The sequence below is a fragment of the Equus caballus genome, chromosome 1 (assembly GCF_041296265.1).
Source record: "Equus caballus isolate H_3958 breed thoroughbred chromosome 1, TB-T2T, whole genome shotgun sequence".
NCBI lineage: Eukaryota > Metazoa > Chordata > Mammalia > Perissodactyla > Equidae > Equus > Equus caballus.
Window position 1 is genome coordinate 124,049,834 of NC_091684.1, and position 17,490 is coordinate 124,067,323.

A 17,490-nucleotide genomic window follows, 5' to 3' on the forward strand; every position below is an offset into this window, starting at 1 on the left:
ATGTCCTGGGGCCTCTACGTCCAGCAGCCCCCGTCCCTGTCCCTTTGAACACACCAAAGGTCAATGCATCTAGTGATCCAGTGAGCTGCTGTCAGTAGCCGGGACTGAGTCCTATCGCCAGGACTCAGCCCCTCTCTTCAGACTACTCCCCAGGACCAGAAGTACAGTGAGAGCCAAGCCCCTTTTTCCTATGAGGGGTGTTTTATTCGTGTTATAGTTTGGAGCAGCTTGGTTTCATTTGGTGTTTGTCAAGTCCTCCAAAACAACCAAACACATTATAGAAGCCTCTGATTGCCAAGAGTGAAACTGGTTACAGGACTAAGGACGTAAGTATGCTGTGGTGGGTGGTTCATGGTAAGCTCCAGCCCAGGCAAGGAACCTGTGTCTGTGTTTCAGAGCGAATCACTCAGGTGAGGACGGACATCTATGTCACCAGCTTCGGCCCAGTGTCCGACACGGAAATGGTACGTCCCAGGGGCTCAATTTTTGGTGCCATTAATTTCATTACTACAATTATTAACATAAAATCACCATCCATACGGCCCCACCAGATCATTCTAAATAACACTGAAAGAACTCCGCTAAGAGCCTCCCCTACGAGACCTCACCTGGTTGCCTTCCTTTGTATTAGGAATATACCATAGATGTGTTTTTCCGACAAAGCTGGAAAGATGAAAGGCTTCGGTTTAAAGGGCCCATGCAGCGCCTCCCTCTCAACAACCTTCTTGCCAGCAAAATCTGGACCCCAGACACGTTCTTCCACAACGGGAAGAAGTCCATCGCCCACAACATGACTACGCCCAACAAGCTACTGCGGCTGGAAGACGATGGCACGCTGCTCTACACCATGCGGTGAGCAGAGCGCATGCCTGCCACGTGCGCCCAGGGCGTGCGGGCACGGAGGGGAGGTGAAGGGGCGGTGCGGGGCATCACGGGAGAGTGGAGGAGGTGAAGTGAGGAGCATCACGGGTGGGGGCGGGCAGCGCAGGGCGGGGGCGCAGCCCAGGACAGGGCTGGCAAAGGGAGGCATCGGGTGGGGCGGGTAGTGCAGCGCAGGGCAGACATAGCCGCCCGTCCAGCGCCAAGGACCCTGCCTCCTAATGGGTTTGAGGATTGCCTCATGTGTGTGTGTGTGTGTGCCTGTGTTTCTATTGTGGATAGTTTTTACCTTCTGACTTGCTATAGATGCATAGTATTTGTTAGTTATACTTATTTATTTGGTTCAAGATCAAGAGCATCTTTGGAACAGTGACCCAGATAATGTAAGTTAGGGAAACTTTGTTTCATAAAAATTTTATTTAAAAAAATCTAAACAGAACTCTTTTTGTTGCAGTGTGCAACCCTTTTGAACCTTTAAAAGCCCATTTCTCCTGTGCTGTCAACATTCCAATGCTGAGGTTCAGTTTTAGTGTTTCTAATTTTAAAAACACTAAAATTCTGTAGTGTGAGTAGACTTTGAAAAAGATTTTTTAAGATAATTTTTTTAAAGCACTAAAGCCAAGTTTTTACAAAAGCACATGCATTTGTATAGGTGTTATGGAATTTCTCTCTCTCTACGTTACTTAAATTCTTCACAATAAACTTTGTATTTAAAAGAAGTAATCATAGTGGAAAATAACATTAATACTGTTATCTTCAGAGGCTGCATGTCGTAACATGTTCTGAGGAACCCTTTGACACACTGTATTCCAAACCTATTTAAGAGCAGGATTCAGTTTTTCTAGTAACAGCTGATTAAGGAATTCTGATCCATGAGCGTATAACACACCCCTTGGCATTTTGCTTTCCTCCTCACTCTTTCCTTTTCCTTGCATTGATCTTGAACTTGTTTCACCCATAGATGGAGACATGAGTTGTGAACATCACGTCAGTGCCCGGGGCAGTGCCTTCTCTATGTAGAGACGTATGTTGAAAAGCTAAGAAATATCACAAGGGTTGAAAATTAGTCCTTGGTTATCATTCTATGAGAAAGGAAGGCTGTGCAGAGAAACCAAGTGCCCTTTGTTCAGCGCTGTGAGCAGAGAGCAGGTGTGGAGATGAGTCCCAGGTCTTGGAGGATGCTGGAGGCTCCGTGCAGGGTTAGGATGAATGATTGGATGCTGCTATTGTGGGGCATTCTGTGGGTCTGCTGGGCACCTGCATTCTGTTCATAGAATAAAAGTGCCCACGGTCCCCACAGATTCTTTTCCTTGATTCACACCAGGTTCCCATCACTGAGAGACTGTAGTTAGGTCCATGGCCTAAGACGTTGGGAAGGTTCCATCTGGTTTATGATTGCTTGGACAGGGTGGCGAGGTAGGCCCTTTGTTTAGAAGGGAAAGAGGCAGCAGAGGGGCCTCTCACTGAGTGTCTGTGTACCAGCTATCTTCACAAACATGGAATCCTTCAGTCCTCAGACAGCCTGGCCAGCTAGGTGACACCATTTCCATTAGCCAACAAAGAAAGTGAAGCCCAGAGATGTTCAGTAATCAGCCCAAGGTCACACAGCTAGTGTGAGGGACAGCAGGAATTTGAACTCGGGTCTAAGCAATTTCCTTGTTTAATCCACCACATTTGAAAATTGGAGTTATGCAGGATTAGTAGACATATAATGGCCTCCTTCTTACCCTTGTCAAAGTGTTGTGCCCAGAAGGAAGATGGTAGAACCAGAGCAATTTGCCCCCAATAATTTTTTTTTTAAAGTACCCTTCTTTGGTGAGGAAGATTGGCCCTGAGCTAAATATCTGTTGCCAATCTTACTCTTTTTTTTTTTTTTTTTCTCCTCTAAGCCCAAGTACATAGTTGTGTATCCCAGTTCTAGGTCATTCTAGTTCTTCTGTGTGGGACACTGCCACACCATGGCCTGAGTAGCAGTGTTTAGATCTGTGCCCAGGATATCAACTGGTAAACCCTGGGCCGCCGAAGCAGAGCAAGGGAACTTAACCACTCGGCCATGGGGCTGGCCCCCTGTCAGCAATAATTTGTCCTTGTTTATGCAGAGGAAGTCTGCGAATGAGTGGAAAGTTGATAATGAGTGTTCATTTTTCAGTCATATACAACGTTTAGAAAGTGAAACTAGTTCCGCTTGAAAGTTATGAATTTCAATGTGATAGAGCTACAGCTATAATTTGATAGCATTTTTACCTATTGATTTAGCAAAGATGGTAAAATTGCAATATGACTTCCTGGTGATGAGACTCATCACACAGCCGGCGGTGTCCGGCGCCCACACCCATCACTGAGCGTTCTGGTGGCATGGCCTTTCTGTTAGCACTTGGGTCACTCCTGTCAAGCCTTGTGAAATCAGTGCTTTGATCCAGTGATTCCCACGTAATGTCCATCTTAAGGAAGTAATTAGGAATAAGGACTAGCTTTATGCACAAAGGTTTATATTATGTTACTTTTGATAGCAAACACTGAAAGGAATATAAAAATTCGGTATGTTTTTCAATTAAAACTGTATTTAAACATTTTTATTCAGACTTTGGGCCTAATTAAAAAGATAAAACACGAAAATGTAGAACAAATTAGGGTTCACATCATGAGCTTTTAACCTGAGACAAATGTCTAGAAATATCTAGAAAAAGCACTGTTACCAGCTTCTAAGAAGTACCTCCATAGAGATTATTGTACGTGGATACGATTTATTTATGTAAAATCCCGCCATGCTCCAGGGATCATTTGAAGTAGTATTCACAGATACACACAGTTCAGAAGGATGGAATTGTTTAAATAGGCGATTCCAAAGAAGCCGAGGGAACGTAAGCCATTGATGCCATTTGCTTCCAAAGTGTCTGCCAAAAAGCTTTAGGTGCTTTTGTGATAGTAATCTATGATTTCGATTTCGGAAGAACTTTTTACCACCAGTGAGTCATCTGTTTACAGGACCTAACGCTAAAAATCACTAGCTGCTCAGGATAAGCCCAAGAAGAGCAACAAACATTTCCTGTTGGATCCTCAAGGAGAAGACACTTAGAGAGCACTGAACAATTTCTTTGAGGACAGTCTTTCAGCAGACAGAGGGATATGTTTCACAGAACCGTCCCCAGAGTTGTGCTTCAGACATTAGACAGGCGCCTGGGGAACCTCAGAGGGAACCTCAACACAGCAGTCTTCCCCAGGCCTTCTTTTGTAGGGCTGGGGAGGAAGAGGTGCAGAACCCAGAGCTTGATGGCAGTCCACCTAGGAGCTGAAGGACTGTCCCTCTGGCCAGCCTCACTAATTGTTTTTTCCTGGGTAGAACTTGTGGTCATCATCACAGCAGATCCCGATTCCATTCCCTGACAAACCCACACAGTACAGAGTGACCACATCTCTCAGGGGACGTGCCAAATCTGTTGTTACATTTTCCTTTATGAACAAATGAGCTGGGAGACAATGGCGACTTCACACCTCCCTGTCTCTCACACCCTCTAAAAGTGCCAACTCCTGTGAGAATGCACGGTGAGGACCACCTGTGGCACATTCCCCTGGTCTTTGGACCCCTGGCAGAAGAACAAGTCTCGCTTGGTCTTTTGTGTAGGAAATCACAACAGGCAAGAAAGAACCTGAGGGAAGGCAGGCTCTGCTAGTCCCACACCATTCTGCCTGTCTCAGGAACCTGGCTGCTGTTCCACTCAAGATGACTGTGCCCATCCTGTGTGATAGAGAGACGCGGGCAGGCATTTTAGAGTGCTGACGTTGGTGCCATTGTGGGTGGTAGAGTGCACCTGCACTGGGGGAAGGAGCGCTGGACAGTGCAGGGTGCTGTATGCCACTCTGCATTGTCCCTTTGGCACAGTGTGTTTTCCCTGTACTATTTTTATTTTGATAAAGGCATATTTTTATGATTGTTTACACTCCATTTAGATTTTCATCATTAATGGAAAACACTGCTTTGAGTTGTTAGAATATGATGTGAAAAGAGCATGGACTTTGGAGTTAGGCTGACAAGTTCAAGTACAGATGCTATCTTTAGTAGTCATGAGACCTTGGTCATTTTACTTTAATCTCTTAGAGCCACCTTTTGTTTGTTTTTTTTTCATTTCTTTTCTTTCAATGCAGTATAGCTGCAGGGTCTGAGAATGTTTCTTTTTGAAAACTGATAGTGTATGCACATATTCCTTGAATGGCCACTTGGCGGCAGCATAGTCACATTTTTGCATAGTGATTGGCTGGCAGCATTGTCATTAGTATCCTGTATATAGTACTGTATAATTATATAGTATAATAAATAACTTACTTGAAGGAAATCATATATGTGTTATACATGTTTGATTTGTGGGTAATATATTTGAAAGAAAGTGTATGTATACAACTAGAAGCTTTTAACTAGGCACTCGTATGTGTATGTGTGTCTGTATACAAATACAAGTGTCTATATCTATACAAACACACATACATGTCTAATTGAAAACGACACCAATGGATATATTGGCTAAATCTTGCCATTTTTCAGATTTCATTTATTTTAATCACAAGATTCAAAATATGATTAAAAAATTTGTAAAACATAGAATATCACTGAGTATGCAATACAGTTTATGATAATGCCCAGACCAAAGGGAATCACTGTTAATAGTTTGATGTGTATCACGTACATGTGTCCCTGTGTGTAGGCACATGTGTATACATGTGTATATCAGTGTGTATCCGCAGTACTCTCCTATAGTTTTTGAGTGGTCTCATTTTCTGAAAACTGGTTTGTAAGTAGCTTTATAATTTAAAATATATTGAAAGCCTTTTCCCTTATCGTTAAGCGTTGTTCTGAAACTTCATGATCCATCACATGTGGATATCCTGTCATTACACAGTCTCTAACAAAAATTTATGTCATTTCCATTTTTTTCTCTGTGATAAACAACATTGTGATGCAAGCATATAATTATATTCTTTGGATAAATTCCAGAAATTGGCCAAAAGTAAGGCTTTGATACATATTTCCAAGTTGTTCTCTAGAAAAACTAGCAATTTCCCTCCCACTAACAGTGGGAATAGAGATAGTCTCTATTACTTCCTTCCTGACATTTCATATGTGAAAATGAAAATGAAATATTCACCCATTTTGCTACATGAGATGTGATTAGCCACCAATCTATTAGAAAAATTCATGTGTAACAGTTTCTCATCCCGAGATTTCAGTAACATCAGCTTTCTTCTTTCCCTTTGGGAAATGAGTCTCACAAAACATCTTGTGCACTGACTCGACTGAGAATGACCTTTGTTCCTAAATTTGGGGGCATGGAACCCAGCTTGCACACCACTGCTCTCATCTCTGTCTCCCTGTCAGGCATGCATCCATACCCTCTCAGTTTCCTCAATCCCTGAAAACTCAGACTTCTCCAAGACCTCTTCCTGAAGTCTCCTGCTCCTCGTAGGCCTTCTGTCACCCTGACCCAGCTCTGGGTCCTCTGTGCTTTGCAGCACCCTGAGTAATCTTGGTCAGAGCATTGGCTGTGCTGCATTTGATTTCTAAGTTGAACTTCTGAGTGTCTTTGGGAAGGAACTGAGTCTTGATCATGCATGGTCCTGTGTAATTCTTTCCAGGTGTAGTCCTAGCGCCTGGCTCCTGGGCTGGCCCTCGAGGAATTTACTGCATGTTTGTGAAGGAATAAATGATAAATGGAACGAGTGAGACCACCTTTTCTTAATCTAGGCCATCTCACTACTCAGACCTCAATTTGAGGGATTTAGAAGGGAAACGTAGAAAATGTATTGTTCACAAACACACTCATGGCTTAGGTTACTGCCAGTTTTGTAAAGATTCATGTTTATATTTGGCTAACAAATTGTCCTTGTGGTATACAAATGAGGACACTTTAATACAGATTTTTTGCATATTTGGTTCAAAAACATGACTGGTCAATTCAATCTAGTCAGGCCACACTTTTGGAATGTTAGACACATATTTCACAAAAGACCACCTCATCCTTTGCAAATGGGCATCGACAGTACATTTTTGTCATCTTATGCCCTGACCCCACAAAGGCTGTCACACACTCTTGGTCCTGGTGAGAGAGGATCCAGGCTTCTGGTGCAGTTCTTGGCCAGGTTGAAGTCTTGGGCTTCCCTCTCCAGGCAGGGACCATCTTGGAAAGGAGCCACCTGGAAGCTAAGGGCCACATCTCCTACAAGTTTTCCAGGAATCTTTAGTAATCTCTCCTTGGCGATGCCGGATGTGAGGTGCTGGGTGGAAAGCTTCAGGCAGCTGCTGGCTGGGGTCTCAGCCCCAGGCCCCAAGTCCCAACCTCACAAAGGTAAGGTCCAGGTCCTCAGTAATGTCAAGTGGAAAGAACCACTTGAGCTGGTCTGTTAGTTACTTTTCAAAAACTTATGTGGCCTTTATTATATGCCAGATGCTTTAGAAATAGACTCATCTAATCTTCATAATACCCTAAGAATTTGGTACCGTCATTATCCCTATTTGTAGATGAGGCAAATGAAGCAGGTGAAAATGGATACACAGGAATTAGTCAATAAAGCCCAAAAGCCCAACACACACCTGCTTATACATGTTTTAATATAAGAAGCAGGAAAACAGCAGGAAGCTACGCACTCTATTTGGCCAACACAGGTGAAAATAGTCTCCACCAGGTGGCGCCATGCCCACTTACATTTAGGGGAAATAGGCTCGAGCTCATGCTACTGCATCAGGCCCAGGAAAGCACTGGTTTCACTGAAACGCTTTCAGGGAAAGTAGAGTGTTGCATGCCTGGAGAGTGTTCCCAGGAGATGCACTTGACATGTCTGCAACCAACCTGAGGTTTCCCAGAGTCAGGAAATCTGTCAGCCCCACACTTTCCCCAGCTTGCAACCAGCCTGCACCTGCCACCAAGCCATTGGGACACCAGGGTGCTGACTCAGTGTCAAAGGGTTGCCGAAGAAGTCCTCCCCTCACTTCCCCTGGAGAAAGTGAACGGTCCTTTTAGTATGCTGAAATTGGTCATCTCATCTCATGCATACTCTATCCATGCTTGGAGTGTGAGATGATCCATAAATACCAGCCAAGTGCCTTGGGTAGTGTAAAATTCGGAGGGGTCATTGCCCTTTGTAATGTGGCTAATGCAGTGAGGATTTCTGTATTTACCCTGAATATAATTATGCATGTGTCTGATGCTTATGAAGAAGGAAGTGGCAGAGCCCTCCACGCTCAAAATATTTCTCATATGGCCTGGAATCATGAGTTTTTTGGTTTTGTTATTCCTGTAATCTCTGCTGTCCAATACAGTAGCCACTCAGCATATATGGCACATTAAAACCATGTTAAAATTAAAAATTCAGTTTCTCAGTCGTACTAGCCACATTTCAAGTGGTCAATAGCTAGATGTGAAGACTGAGTTCAGTATTGGACAGCACAGATGTAGGACATTCATGTCATCACAGAAAGTTCTATTGCAAATCCAGCCTAATCCAAGAGAAGCAGAAATGTTTCTTGGAGGTCATATTTTTCTATTGGCCCTGATCATAGTTGCACACACAATGTGTAGACCAGCCATAGCCAGCTGCTTTCTACTGTGACTCATATGAAGAAGGATGACAGTCAGAGGACACCAGAAATCCTCGGACTTTCAATAAAATTTTAAAATAGTTTAATGAAAGTTAAAGCATTTATGTTATTATGTTTTTTATATATTTATTTTCCGGCTTTATTGACATGCAATTGACATATAACATTGTGTAAGTTTAAGGTGTATAATTTGTTGATTTGATACACTTACATATTGTGAAGTGATTACCACCATAGCTTTAGCCAGCACCTCCTTCACATTACCTAATTACCATTCCTTTTTTGTGTTGAGAACATTTAAGATTTACTCTCTTAGCAACTTTCAGGTATATAGTACAATGTTGTTAACTATAGACACCCTGCTGTACTTCAGATACCCCAAACTTATTCATCTTTTAACTGGAAGTTTGTACATTTTGACCAACATCTCCCCATTTCCCCCTCCCCCTAGCCTCTGGTAAGCACCAGTCTACTCTCTGTTTCTATGAATTCAGCATTTTTAGATTCCATGTTTAAGTGATGTGGTTTAAAATTTGTCTTTCTCTGTTGGCTTATTTCATTTAGCGTAATGCCTTCAAGATTCGTCCATGTTGTTGCAAATGGCAGGATTTTCTTCTTTCTCATGGCTGAATAATATTCCATTGTAAATAATATTGTATATATATATATATTTACAATGGAATATATATACAATACATTGTGCATATATATAGAATATATATACAAAATATACAATGCATATACAACATATATGATATATTTATAGTGCATCTTCTTTCTTCATTCATCCACAGAAGGACACTTAGGTTGTTTCCATGTCTTGGCTGTTGTGAATAATGCTGCAGTGAACACGGGGTGCAGATATCTCTTCAAGTTAACGTTTCATTTCCTTTGGATGTATACCCAGAAATGGGATTTCTGGGTTGTATGGTAGTTCTATTTTTAATTTTTTGAGGAACTTCCAGACTGTTTTCCATAGTGGCTGTGGCAATTTACATTCCCACCAAGAGTGCACAAGGGTTTCCTTTTCTCCACATCCTTGACAACACATTATTTCATGTCTTTTTGATGATAGCCATTTTAACACATGTGAGGTGATATCTCATTGCGGTTTTGATTTGCATTTCCCTGATGATTAGTGATCTTGACCATCTTTTCATGTACTTGTTGGCTATTTGTATCTTTGGAGAAGTGTCTTTTCAGTTCCTCTGCCCATTCTTTAATGTATCGTTTGGTTTTTGCTATTGAGTTGTATGAGTTCTTTATATATTTTGGAAAATAATCTCTTATCAGATATAAGATTTGCAAATATTTTTCCCATTCCATAAATTGCTTTTTCATTTTGGTGATTGGTTTTTTTGATAGACAGAAGCTTTTTAGTTTGATGTAGCCCCACTTGTTAAGTTTTGCTTTTCTTGCTTGTGCTTTTGTTGTTGTAGTATCCAAAAAATTGTTGCCAAGACCACTGTCAGGGAGGTTTTCCTATGTTTTCTTCTGAAAGTTTTATGGTATCAGGTCTTATGTTGAAGTCATTGATTCATTTTGAGTTAATTTTTGTGAGTTGAGTAGTGTAAGGTATGCATCCAATTTATTTCTCCTGCATGTGGTTATCCAGTTTCCCCAACACCATTTTTAGACTATCCTTTTCCCAGTGAGTATTCTTGGCTCCTTTGTCAGATGTTAATTGACTGTACGTGTGAGGGTTTCTTTCTGGGCTCTCAATTCTGTTCCATTTGTCTATGCGTCTATTTTTAAGTTAGTATCATACTGCTTTGCTCGCTATAGCATCATAGTCTAGTTGAAATCTGGAAGTATGATACTTCAAGCTTTGTTCTTTCTCCGGATTGCTTTGGCTATTTGGGGTGTTTTGTGATTCCATAGAAATTTTAGGATTGGTTTTTATTTTTCTGTGGAAAATGTCTTTGGAATTCTGATAGGGATTGTATTGAACCTATAGACGGCTTTGGGTAATATGGACATTTTAACAATATTGATTCTTCTGATCTGTGAACATGGGGTAGCTTTGCATTTGTTTGTCTTCAGTTTCTTTTATCAAAGTCATGTAGTTTTCAGTGTATAGTTCTTACACCTCTTTTATTGTTTTTGGTGCTATTATGAATAGGATTGTTTTCTTTATTTCTTTTTTAAGATGTTTTCTTGTTAATGTAAAGTGATGCAACTGGTTTCTGTATGTTGTTTTGTATTTACTGTATTTATTGATTAGTTCTAACGGGTTTTTGGTGGAGTCTTTAGGATTTTCTTCCTATAAAATCATATCACCTGCAAACAAAGACAGTTTTACTTCTTTCATTCTAATGTGGAAGCTTTTTATTTATTTTTTCTTGTCTAATTGCTCTAGCTGGGACATCCAGTACAATGTTGAATAGGAGTGGTGAGAGTGGGCATCTTCATCTTATTCCTAATCTTTGAGGAAGAGCTTTCAACCTTTCACTGTTGAGTATTACGTTAGCTGTGGTCTTGTCATATAGGGCCTTTCTTATGTTGAGGCATGTTCCTTTTGGTATCCAATTTGTTGGATGTTTTTTATCATGAAAAGATGTTGTTTTTCTCATGAAAGGATGAATACGTTTTCTGCATCTATTGAGAGAGTAGTATGATTTTTATCTTTCATTCTATTCATGTGGTGTATCATTTTTATTGATTTGTGGAGGTTGAAACATCCTTGCATCCCTGGAATACATCCCACCTGATTATGGTATATGATCTTTTTAATATGCTCTTGAATTCAGTTTGCTAATATTTTGTTATGAATTTTTGCATTTAAATTGATCATGGATATTGGTCTGTAGTTTTCTCATAGTGCCCTTATCTGGCTTTGGTATCAAGGTAATGCTGGCCTTGTAAAATGCGTTTGGGAATGTTCCCTACAGTTTTTTGGAAGAGTTTGAGAAAGATTGGTGTTAATTCTTGTTTTAATGTTTGGTAGATTTCACCAGTGAAAGCATCTGGTCCCAGGCATTTCTTTGCTGGGAGGCTTTTGATAATTGGTTCAGTCTCCTTACTCATTATTCATCTGTTCATATTTTCTGTTTCTTCCTGATTCAGTCTTGGTAGGTTGTATGTTTCTAGGAATTTACCCATTTATTCTAAGGTGTCTAATTTGTTGGCATATAGTTGTTCCGAGTAGTCTCTTTTGATCCTTTGTATTTTTGTGATATCAGTTGTCATGTCTCCTCTTTTGTTTCTGATTTTATTTATTTGAGACTGCTCTCTTTTTTCTTAGTCTAGCCAAAAGTTTGTAAATTTTGTTTATCTTTTCAAAAAAAAACAGCTCTTAGTTTTGTAAATGTTTTATATTGTTTTTCTGCTCTCTCTTGTTAAAATTTCTTCTCTGATCTCTGTTATTTCATTCTCTTGCTAACTTTGGGTTTAGTTTGTTTTTCTTTTTCTACTTCCTTGAGGTGAAAAGTTAGAGTGTTTATTTGAGATCTTTCTTTTTTCTTAGTATAATATTTATCTCAAACTTCCCTCTTATAATTGCTTTTGCTGCATCACATAAGTTTTTGTATATTGTATTTCTATTTTCATTTGTCTCAAGATATTTTTTTATCTCTGTTTTGATTTCTTCCTTGTCCTATTGGTTATTCAGGAGTATGTTGTTGAGTTTCCCAATAATTATGAATTTTCCAGTTTTTTTCAGGTAATTGATTTCTAGTTTCATATCACTGTGGTCAGAAGAGATACTTGGTAGGATGTCAGTCTTCTTGAATTTGTTAAGAGTTGTTTTGTGATCCATCATATGATCTATCCTGGAGGATGTTCTGTGTATGCTTGAGAAGAATAATGTATATTCTGCTGCTTTTGGATGGAATGTTCTGTATATGTCTGTTTGGTCTATTCTGTCTAAAGGAGGGTTCAAGTTCAACACTTCATGTTGATTTTCTGTCTGGATGATCTCTCCATTGTTGAAAGCAGGGTATCAAAGTCCCCTGCTATTATTGTATTATTGTCTATTTCTCCCTTCAGATATGTTAGTATTTGCTTAATGTATTTAGGTGCTTTGATGCTGGATGCATAAATATTTAGAATTGTTATGTCTTCTTGATGTATTGACTCTCTTATCCTTATCATGGCCTTCTTTGTCTCTTGTTACAGTTTTGGGCTTAAAATCCATTTTGTCTGATATAAGTACAGCTACCCCTGCTCTCTTTTGGTTTCCATTTGCATGGAATATCTTTTCCCATCCCTTCACTTTGAGCAAGTTGTGTCCTTAAAGTTAGCATGAGTCTCTTATAGGCTTTATATAAATGGGCCTTGTTTTTTAATCCAAAAAGTGAGTCAGTGGCTGACTCCTTGCTCTAAGTGCCTCTGTCCTGTTATTCATTCTAAACATAGAAGCCAAGGCAATTTAAAATACTGTCTGAATTTCCCTTGTTATGGGCTGAATTTTGTACCCCCAAATTTGTATGTTGAAGTCCTAACCTCCATAACTTCAGAATGTGACTGTATTTGGAGATAAGTCTTTTAAAGAGGTGATTATGTTAAAATGAGGTCATTGGGGTGGGCCCTAATCCACTATGACTAGTGTCCTTATAAGAAGAGAAGATTTGGACACAATCAGACCCAGAGGGAAGACCCTGTGGAGACACAGGGAGAAGGTGGCTATCTGTAAGCCAAAGAGAGAGGCCTCAGGAGAAATCAATTCTGCTGGCACCCTGATCTTGAACTTCTGGCCTCCAGATCTGTGAGAAAATTTATTTCTGTTGTCTAAGTCTCCTCGTCTGTGTTACTGTGTTTTGGCAGCTGTAGCAGACTAACACAGATATTAACAAAAAGCTACAATGCTGTACAAACAGTCCTAACCCCCTATGGATAACTCCATCAGCTTCACATTCAAGGTATCTGTCTGTTTCTTTACAAACTTGACAGAAATACAGTGGGCACATAGATAAAATTTAAAGTTTCATAATTCAGATGTCTCTTAATTATAAGGAGAGTGGAACCCAATTCCTCTTGTCACTTTCTCTGTTTTATGCTCAATTCCTCCTCTACAAGTATCTGATTCTTTGCTGTACTAATTTGCACGGTGCAGACAAGTCAACTCTCTTACAGGGTGTCCATTGTGAACTGGGAACACGGCTGACCCTTGCGCAGGGGTTTTTTAGTGCACATTTTATCACACTGTCTTCTAAAACTAATGCACCTTTTCTAAGTTGATGACCCTTGGGGACTGGTAGCCTTGAAATCACTAATTTAAATAATGAGAAGAATGTGAAACCTTTCCTGATTTACAGAAACTCCAGATAGTTCCCGAATATTTGTCTGGTCACTTAGTGGGAATGATTGACTACCACAAAATGAGTTGCCATAGTATAAAATAGAGCATTTTGAAATGTCAAGTGAAAAGGAGAGATTAGGAGTCTGACCTCAATGATGGAAATTGAGAGAAATGATACTGATTGGAAGTTCTAGGTAGAAAATCACTGTCAAGTCTCTGAGTATGAAAAAGAAATCTCCTCTGTCCAGTGAGTAAAGGCCAACAGAAGACAGCCCAAGGCCTTGTATCACAGAGGATGCAGGCTGCTGCTCTGGTGAAGCTGTCCTCAGGCTCAGTCTTCTCAGCATCACCCAATACATCTGTCTACTCACCCACGTGCTTCAACACCACCCTTTCCATTAGCTCCACAAAAGAAGGATGTTCTGTCATCATTTGAAAGACTCTGGGTTGTTAAAACAAAACATGTTAGGGGCCAGCCCTGTGGACTAGTGGTTAGGTTTGGCGTGCTCTGCTTTGGTGGCCTGGGTGTGAATCTCGAGTGTGGACCTACATCACTCGTTGGTGGCCATGCTGTGGTGGTGACCCACATACAAAATAGAGGAAGATTGGCACAGATGTTAGTTCAGGGTGAATCTTCCTCAGCAAAAAAAACAAAAACAAAATAAAACACGTTAACATAAAACCTGCTCAGATTGTCAATTCAGTATCTATAGCATTCAGAATTTTGGAAGAAAGGATTCAGGAATTGAAATCCAGCATCTATAGTGTGAAGGACTGGCATTGGGGTCAGGGACCCTGTGGACTTTCCTGTCACTAGTCAGCATGCCTTATGCCCTGTGATCTATCTGTAAGCCCAGTGGGCTATTGTTTTTCTATTATCTATTTCATTTATTGAGTCTTTATTATTTCCTTCCTTCAATTAGCTTTGAGTTTAGTTTGCTCTTCTTTTTCAAGTTCCTTAATATGTGAAGTTAGGTTATTGATTTGAGATCTTTATTCATTTTTAATGTAGGTATTTACAACTCTAAACTCTGAGGGCTGCTTTTGCTGCATCCCATAAGTTTTGATATGCTGTGTTTTCATTTTTGTTCATCTCAGTTATTTTCTGATTTCTTTTGTGATTTATACTTTGACACATTTGTTATTTAGGAATGTGCTGCTGAAATTCCACAGATTTGTGAAATTTTCAGCTTTCCTAAGTTATTGATTTCTAGTTTCATTCCATTGCAGCCAGAGGAGATGTTTTGTACAATTTCAATATTTTAAAATTTATTGTGACTTATTTTGTGGCCCAACACATGGCCTATCCTAGACAATGCTCCACGTGTCCTTGAAAAGAATGTGTATTCTGCTGTTGTGGGATAGAGTGTTCTGTCTGTCTGTTTGATCTAGTTGGTTGATGGTATAGTTTAAGTCTTCTATTTTCTTGGTAATATTCTGTCTAGTTTTCCTAATCATTTTTGAAAGTGAGGTATTGAAGTCCCCAACTATTATTGTAGAACTATCTGTTTTTCTCTGAAATCTGTCTGTTTCTGGCTCATATATTTTTGGAGTTCTGTTGTTACATTCTTATATGTTTATAATTTCTACATATTCTTGATGATTTGAGCTTTTTATCATTATATAGTATACTTCTTTGTCCCTTGTAACAGATTTTGTCTTAAAGCTCGCTTTTGGTTATGGTTTGAATGGAATGCCTTTTTCTGTCCTTTCACTTTCAACTTATTTGTGCTTTTGAAACTAAAGTGAGTCTCTCGTAGTAAGTTTGTATTTCTTTATCAATTCTGCCAGTCTCTGCCTTTTAATTGAAGTGACTATTCCATTTATATTTAATATAATTACTGACAAGGAAGAACTTTGCTTTTTTTCTGTTTGCTTTCTAAATGTTTTATTGCGTTTTTGTTCATTAATTCTTTCATAGTTCCTTCTTTTGTGTGTAATTGACTTTTTTATAATGTGCCATTTCAATTCCATCTTGTATCTTTTACTATATATTTTTTAGTTATTTTCTTAGTGGTTACTCTGGAGATTTAAATTAACAACTAAATTTGTAACAATCTAGTTTGAATTAATACTAACTTAGTTTCAATAGTATATAAAAACTTTGTTTCTATAGCTCTGTTTCCCTCTTATGTTGTTGTCACATATTACATCTTTATACATGGGGTGCCCTGTAACATAGATTTATAATTATCTTTTTATGCATCTGTCTTTTAAATCATATTGGATAAAAGAGGGGTTACAAACTAAAAATACAGTAACACTGGCTTTTCTATTTACCTGTGTTGTTAAAATCTGGAATGAAACCCAAAAAAGGAAAACTAAGAGAGTCTTTGCAGATAGGCTCTGTGTGTGTTAGGGTGCTCCTTCAGTGCTTAGCCAGGCAGTTTAAATTTTGCCATTGCTTTTACTTACTGCTTGTGCAGTGCCTATAGGTCAGCTGGAGATGAGAACTTAGGATCTTCTTGGGTCTTTTCTGAGCATGCATCTGGTCCTGGGCATGCGCATGTCCTCCTAGATTCTCTGGAATATGTGGGATCTTTTCAGTCCTTAATATTTTTCTTCATTAAGCATTCTCTTGGTTGTTGTAAGTTTTTTATTAGATTCCAGAGTTCCAGAAAAAGTCGATGCTGACAGTCTTTGCAGCTTAGCTACTGCTTTTGTGGATGTTCTCTAATCCGCCACTTTTGCTGATGTCACCTTTACTTTTTCCCTAGAATTTTTAAAGCATTTACTATGTGTCAGGAATTGTACTACATATTTATATTTGGATGTCAGGACTTAACACTATCAGATAGGCTTTATAATCCCCTTTAAAGCGAAATTTTGGCTCAGAAATGTTAACACAGCAAATACATGAATACTGAGCTGAGAGTTGGAGCTGGTCTGTTTGATTCCACTGTCTCTTCTGTCTGCTTTCATCCTCATTATACTATTGATTGCTAATGATTTATGATTAAAGACATACTTGAATTTCATTTTGAGAAAGGAACTTCTTTGCATATTTATGAAATTCCTTTTTTTGCAGCATTGTTTATTGTTCAGGCTTGTGTTTATTTTCCTACATTTGCTCTATTAAGAAGGTTTATTGCTGGACATGTGGATACACATAAAAAATTAAACAAAATATATCCACTCTCACATCAATCATTACAATGCCTTCCTGAGAAACACAAATATTAGGAAAAAAGCCAGCCGTGTTAATCAAAATAGAACAATAAAGTTTATATCCATTTTTGATAAGAAATATACTACCTTTGCAAAATTATCGTATGTATGCTAGTTTTCACAGCATAAATAAGAATTGCTGACATCTTCTTTCCAACAGCTGAAGAGGAATGAGAATCCTAATAAATACTGCAAAGTTCAGAGAGAACTTTTAACCCAGTGTAATTCTGATGGTTGGTCTCCTGTACATCCCTATTACATTGAAGTGTACAAAATGAATCAGTTAGCCTTAGACTGATTTATGATATCTGTAACTCAGGCCTGAAGTTACAGAATTTGGCTCCATTGCTAAAAAGAAGACATTCATACTGTTATCTCAATAACAGATTTTTTTAAAACATGGAACTCTGCAATTGTATAAACCAAAATGTGCATCAATTTAGTGTAGTCTCATTTGAACTTTCAGATAATGTCCTAAATTCTGCTTTTTGCAAGGTTGCCCTTCACTGAATTTAAATTTTATTACATTTTAAACAGGTCATTGCACACTTTATTCTTCTAGCTCTCCACTGACTAATCCTCATTTCCATACCTCAGCAACCCCTGCTGAACTTGGTAT

At 39.2% G+C, this 17,490-nt stretch overlaps 1 protein-coding gene across 7 annotated transcripts in view; it reads left to right on the forward strand.

Annotated features, from left to right (window-relative positions):
• Nucleotides 1-17,490, forward strand: part of GABRA5 (gamma-aminobutyric acid type A receptor subunit alpha5) — a 72,444-nt gene that overhangs the window by 17,112 nt on the left and 37,842 nt on the right. For all 7 annotated transcript variants that reach the window (XM_023652053.2, XM_070231411.1, XM_023652057.2 and 4 more), the window contains 2 exons: nt 397-464; nt 632-852. In XM_023652053.2, coding sequence (XP_023507821.1) covers nt 397-464; nt 632-852 — 289 coding nt within the window. The remainder of the gene's footprint in view (nt 1-396; nt 465-631; nt 853-17,490) is intronic.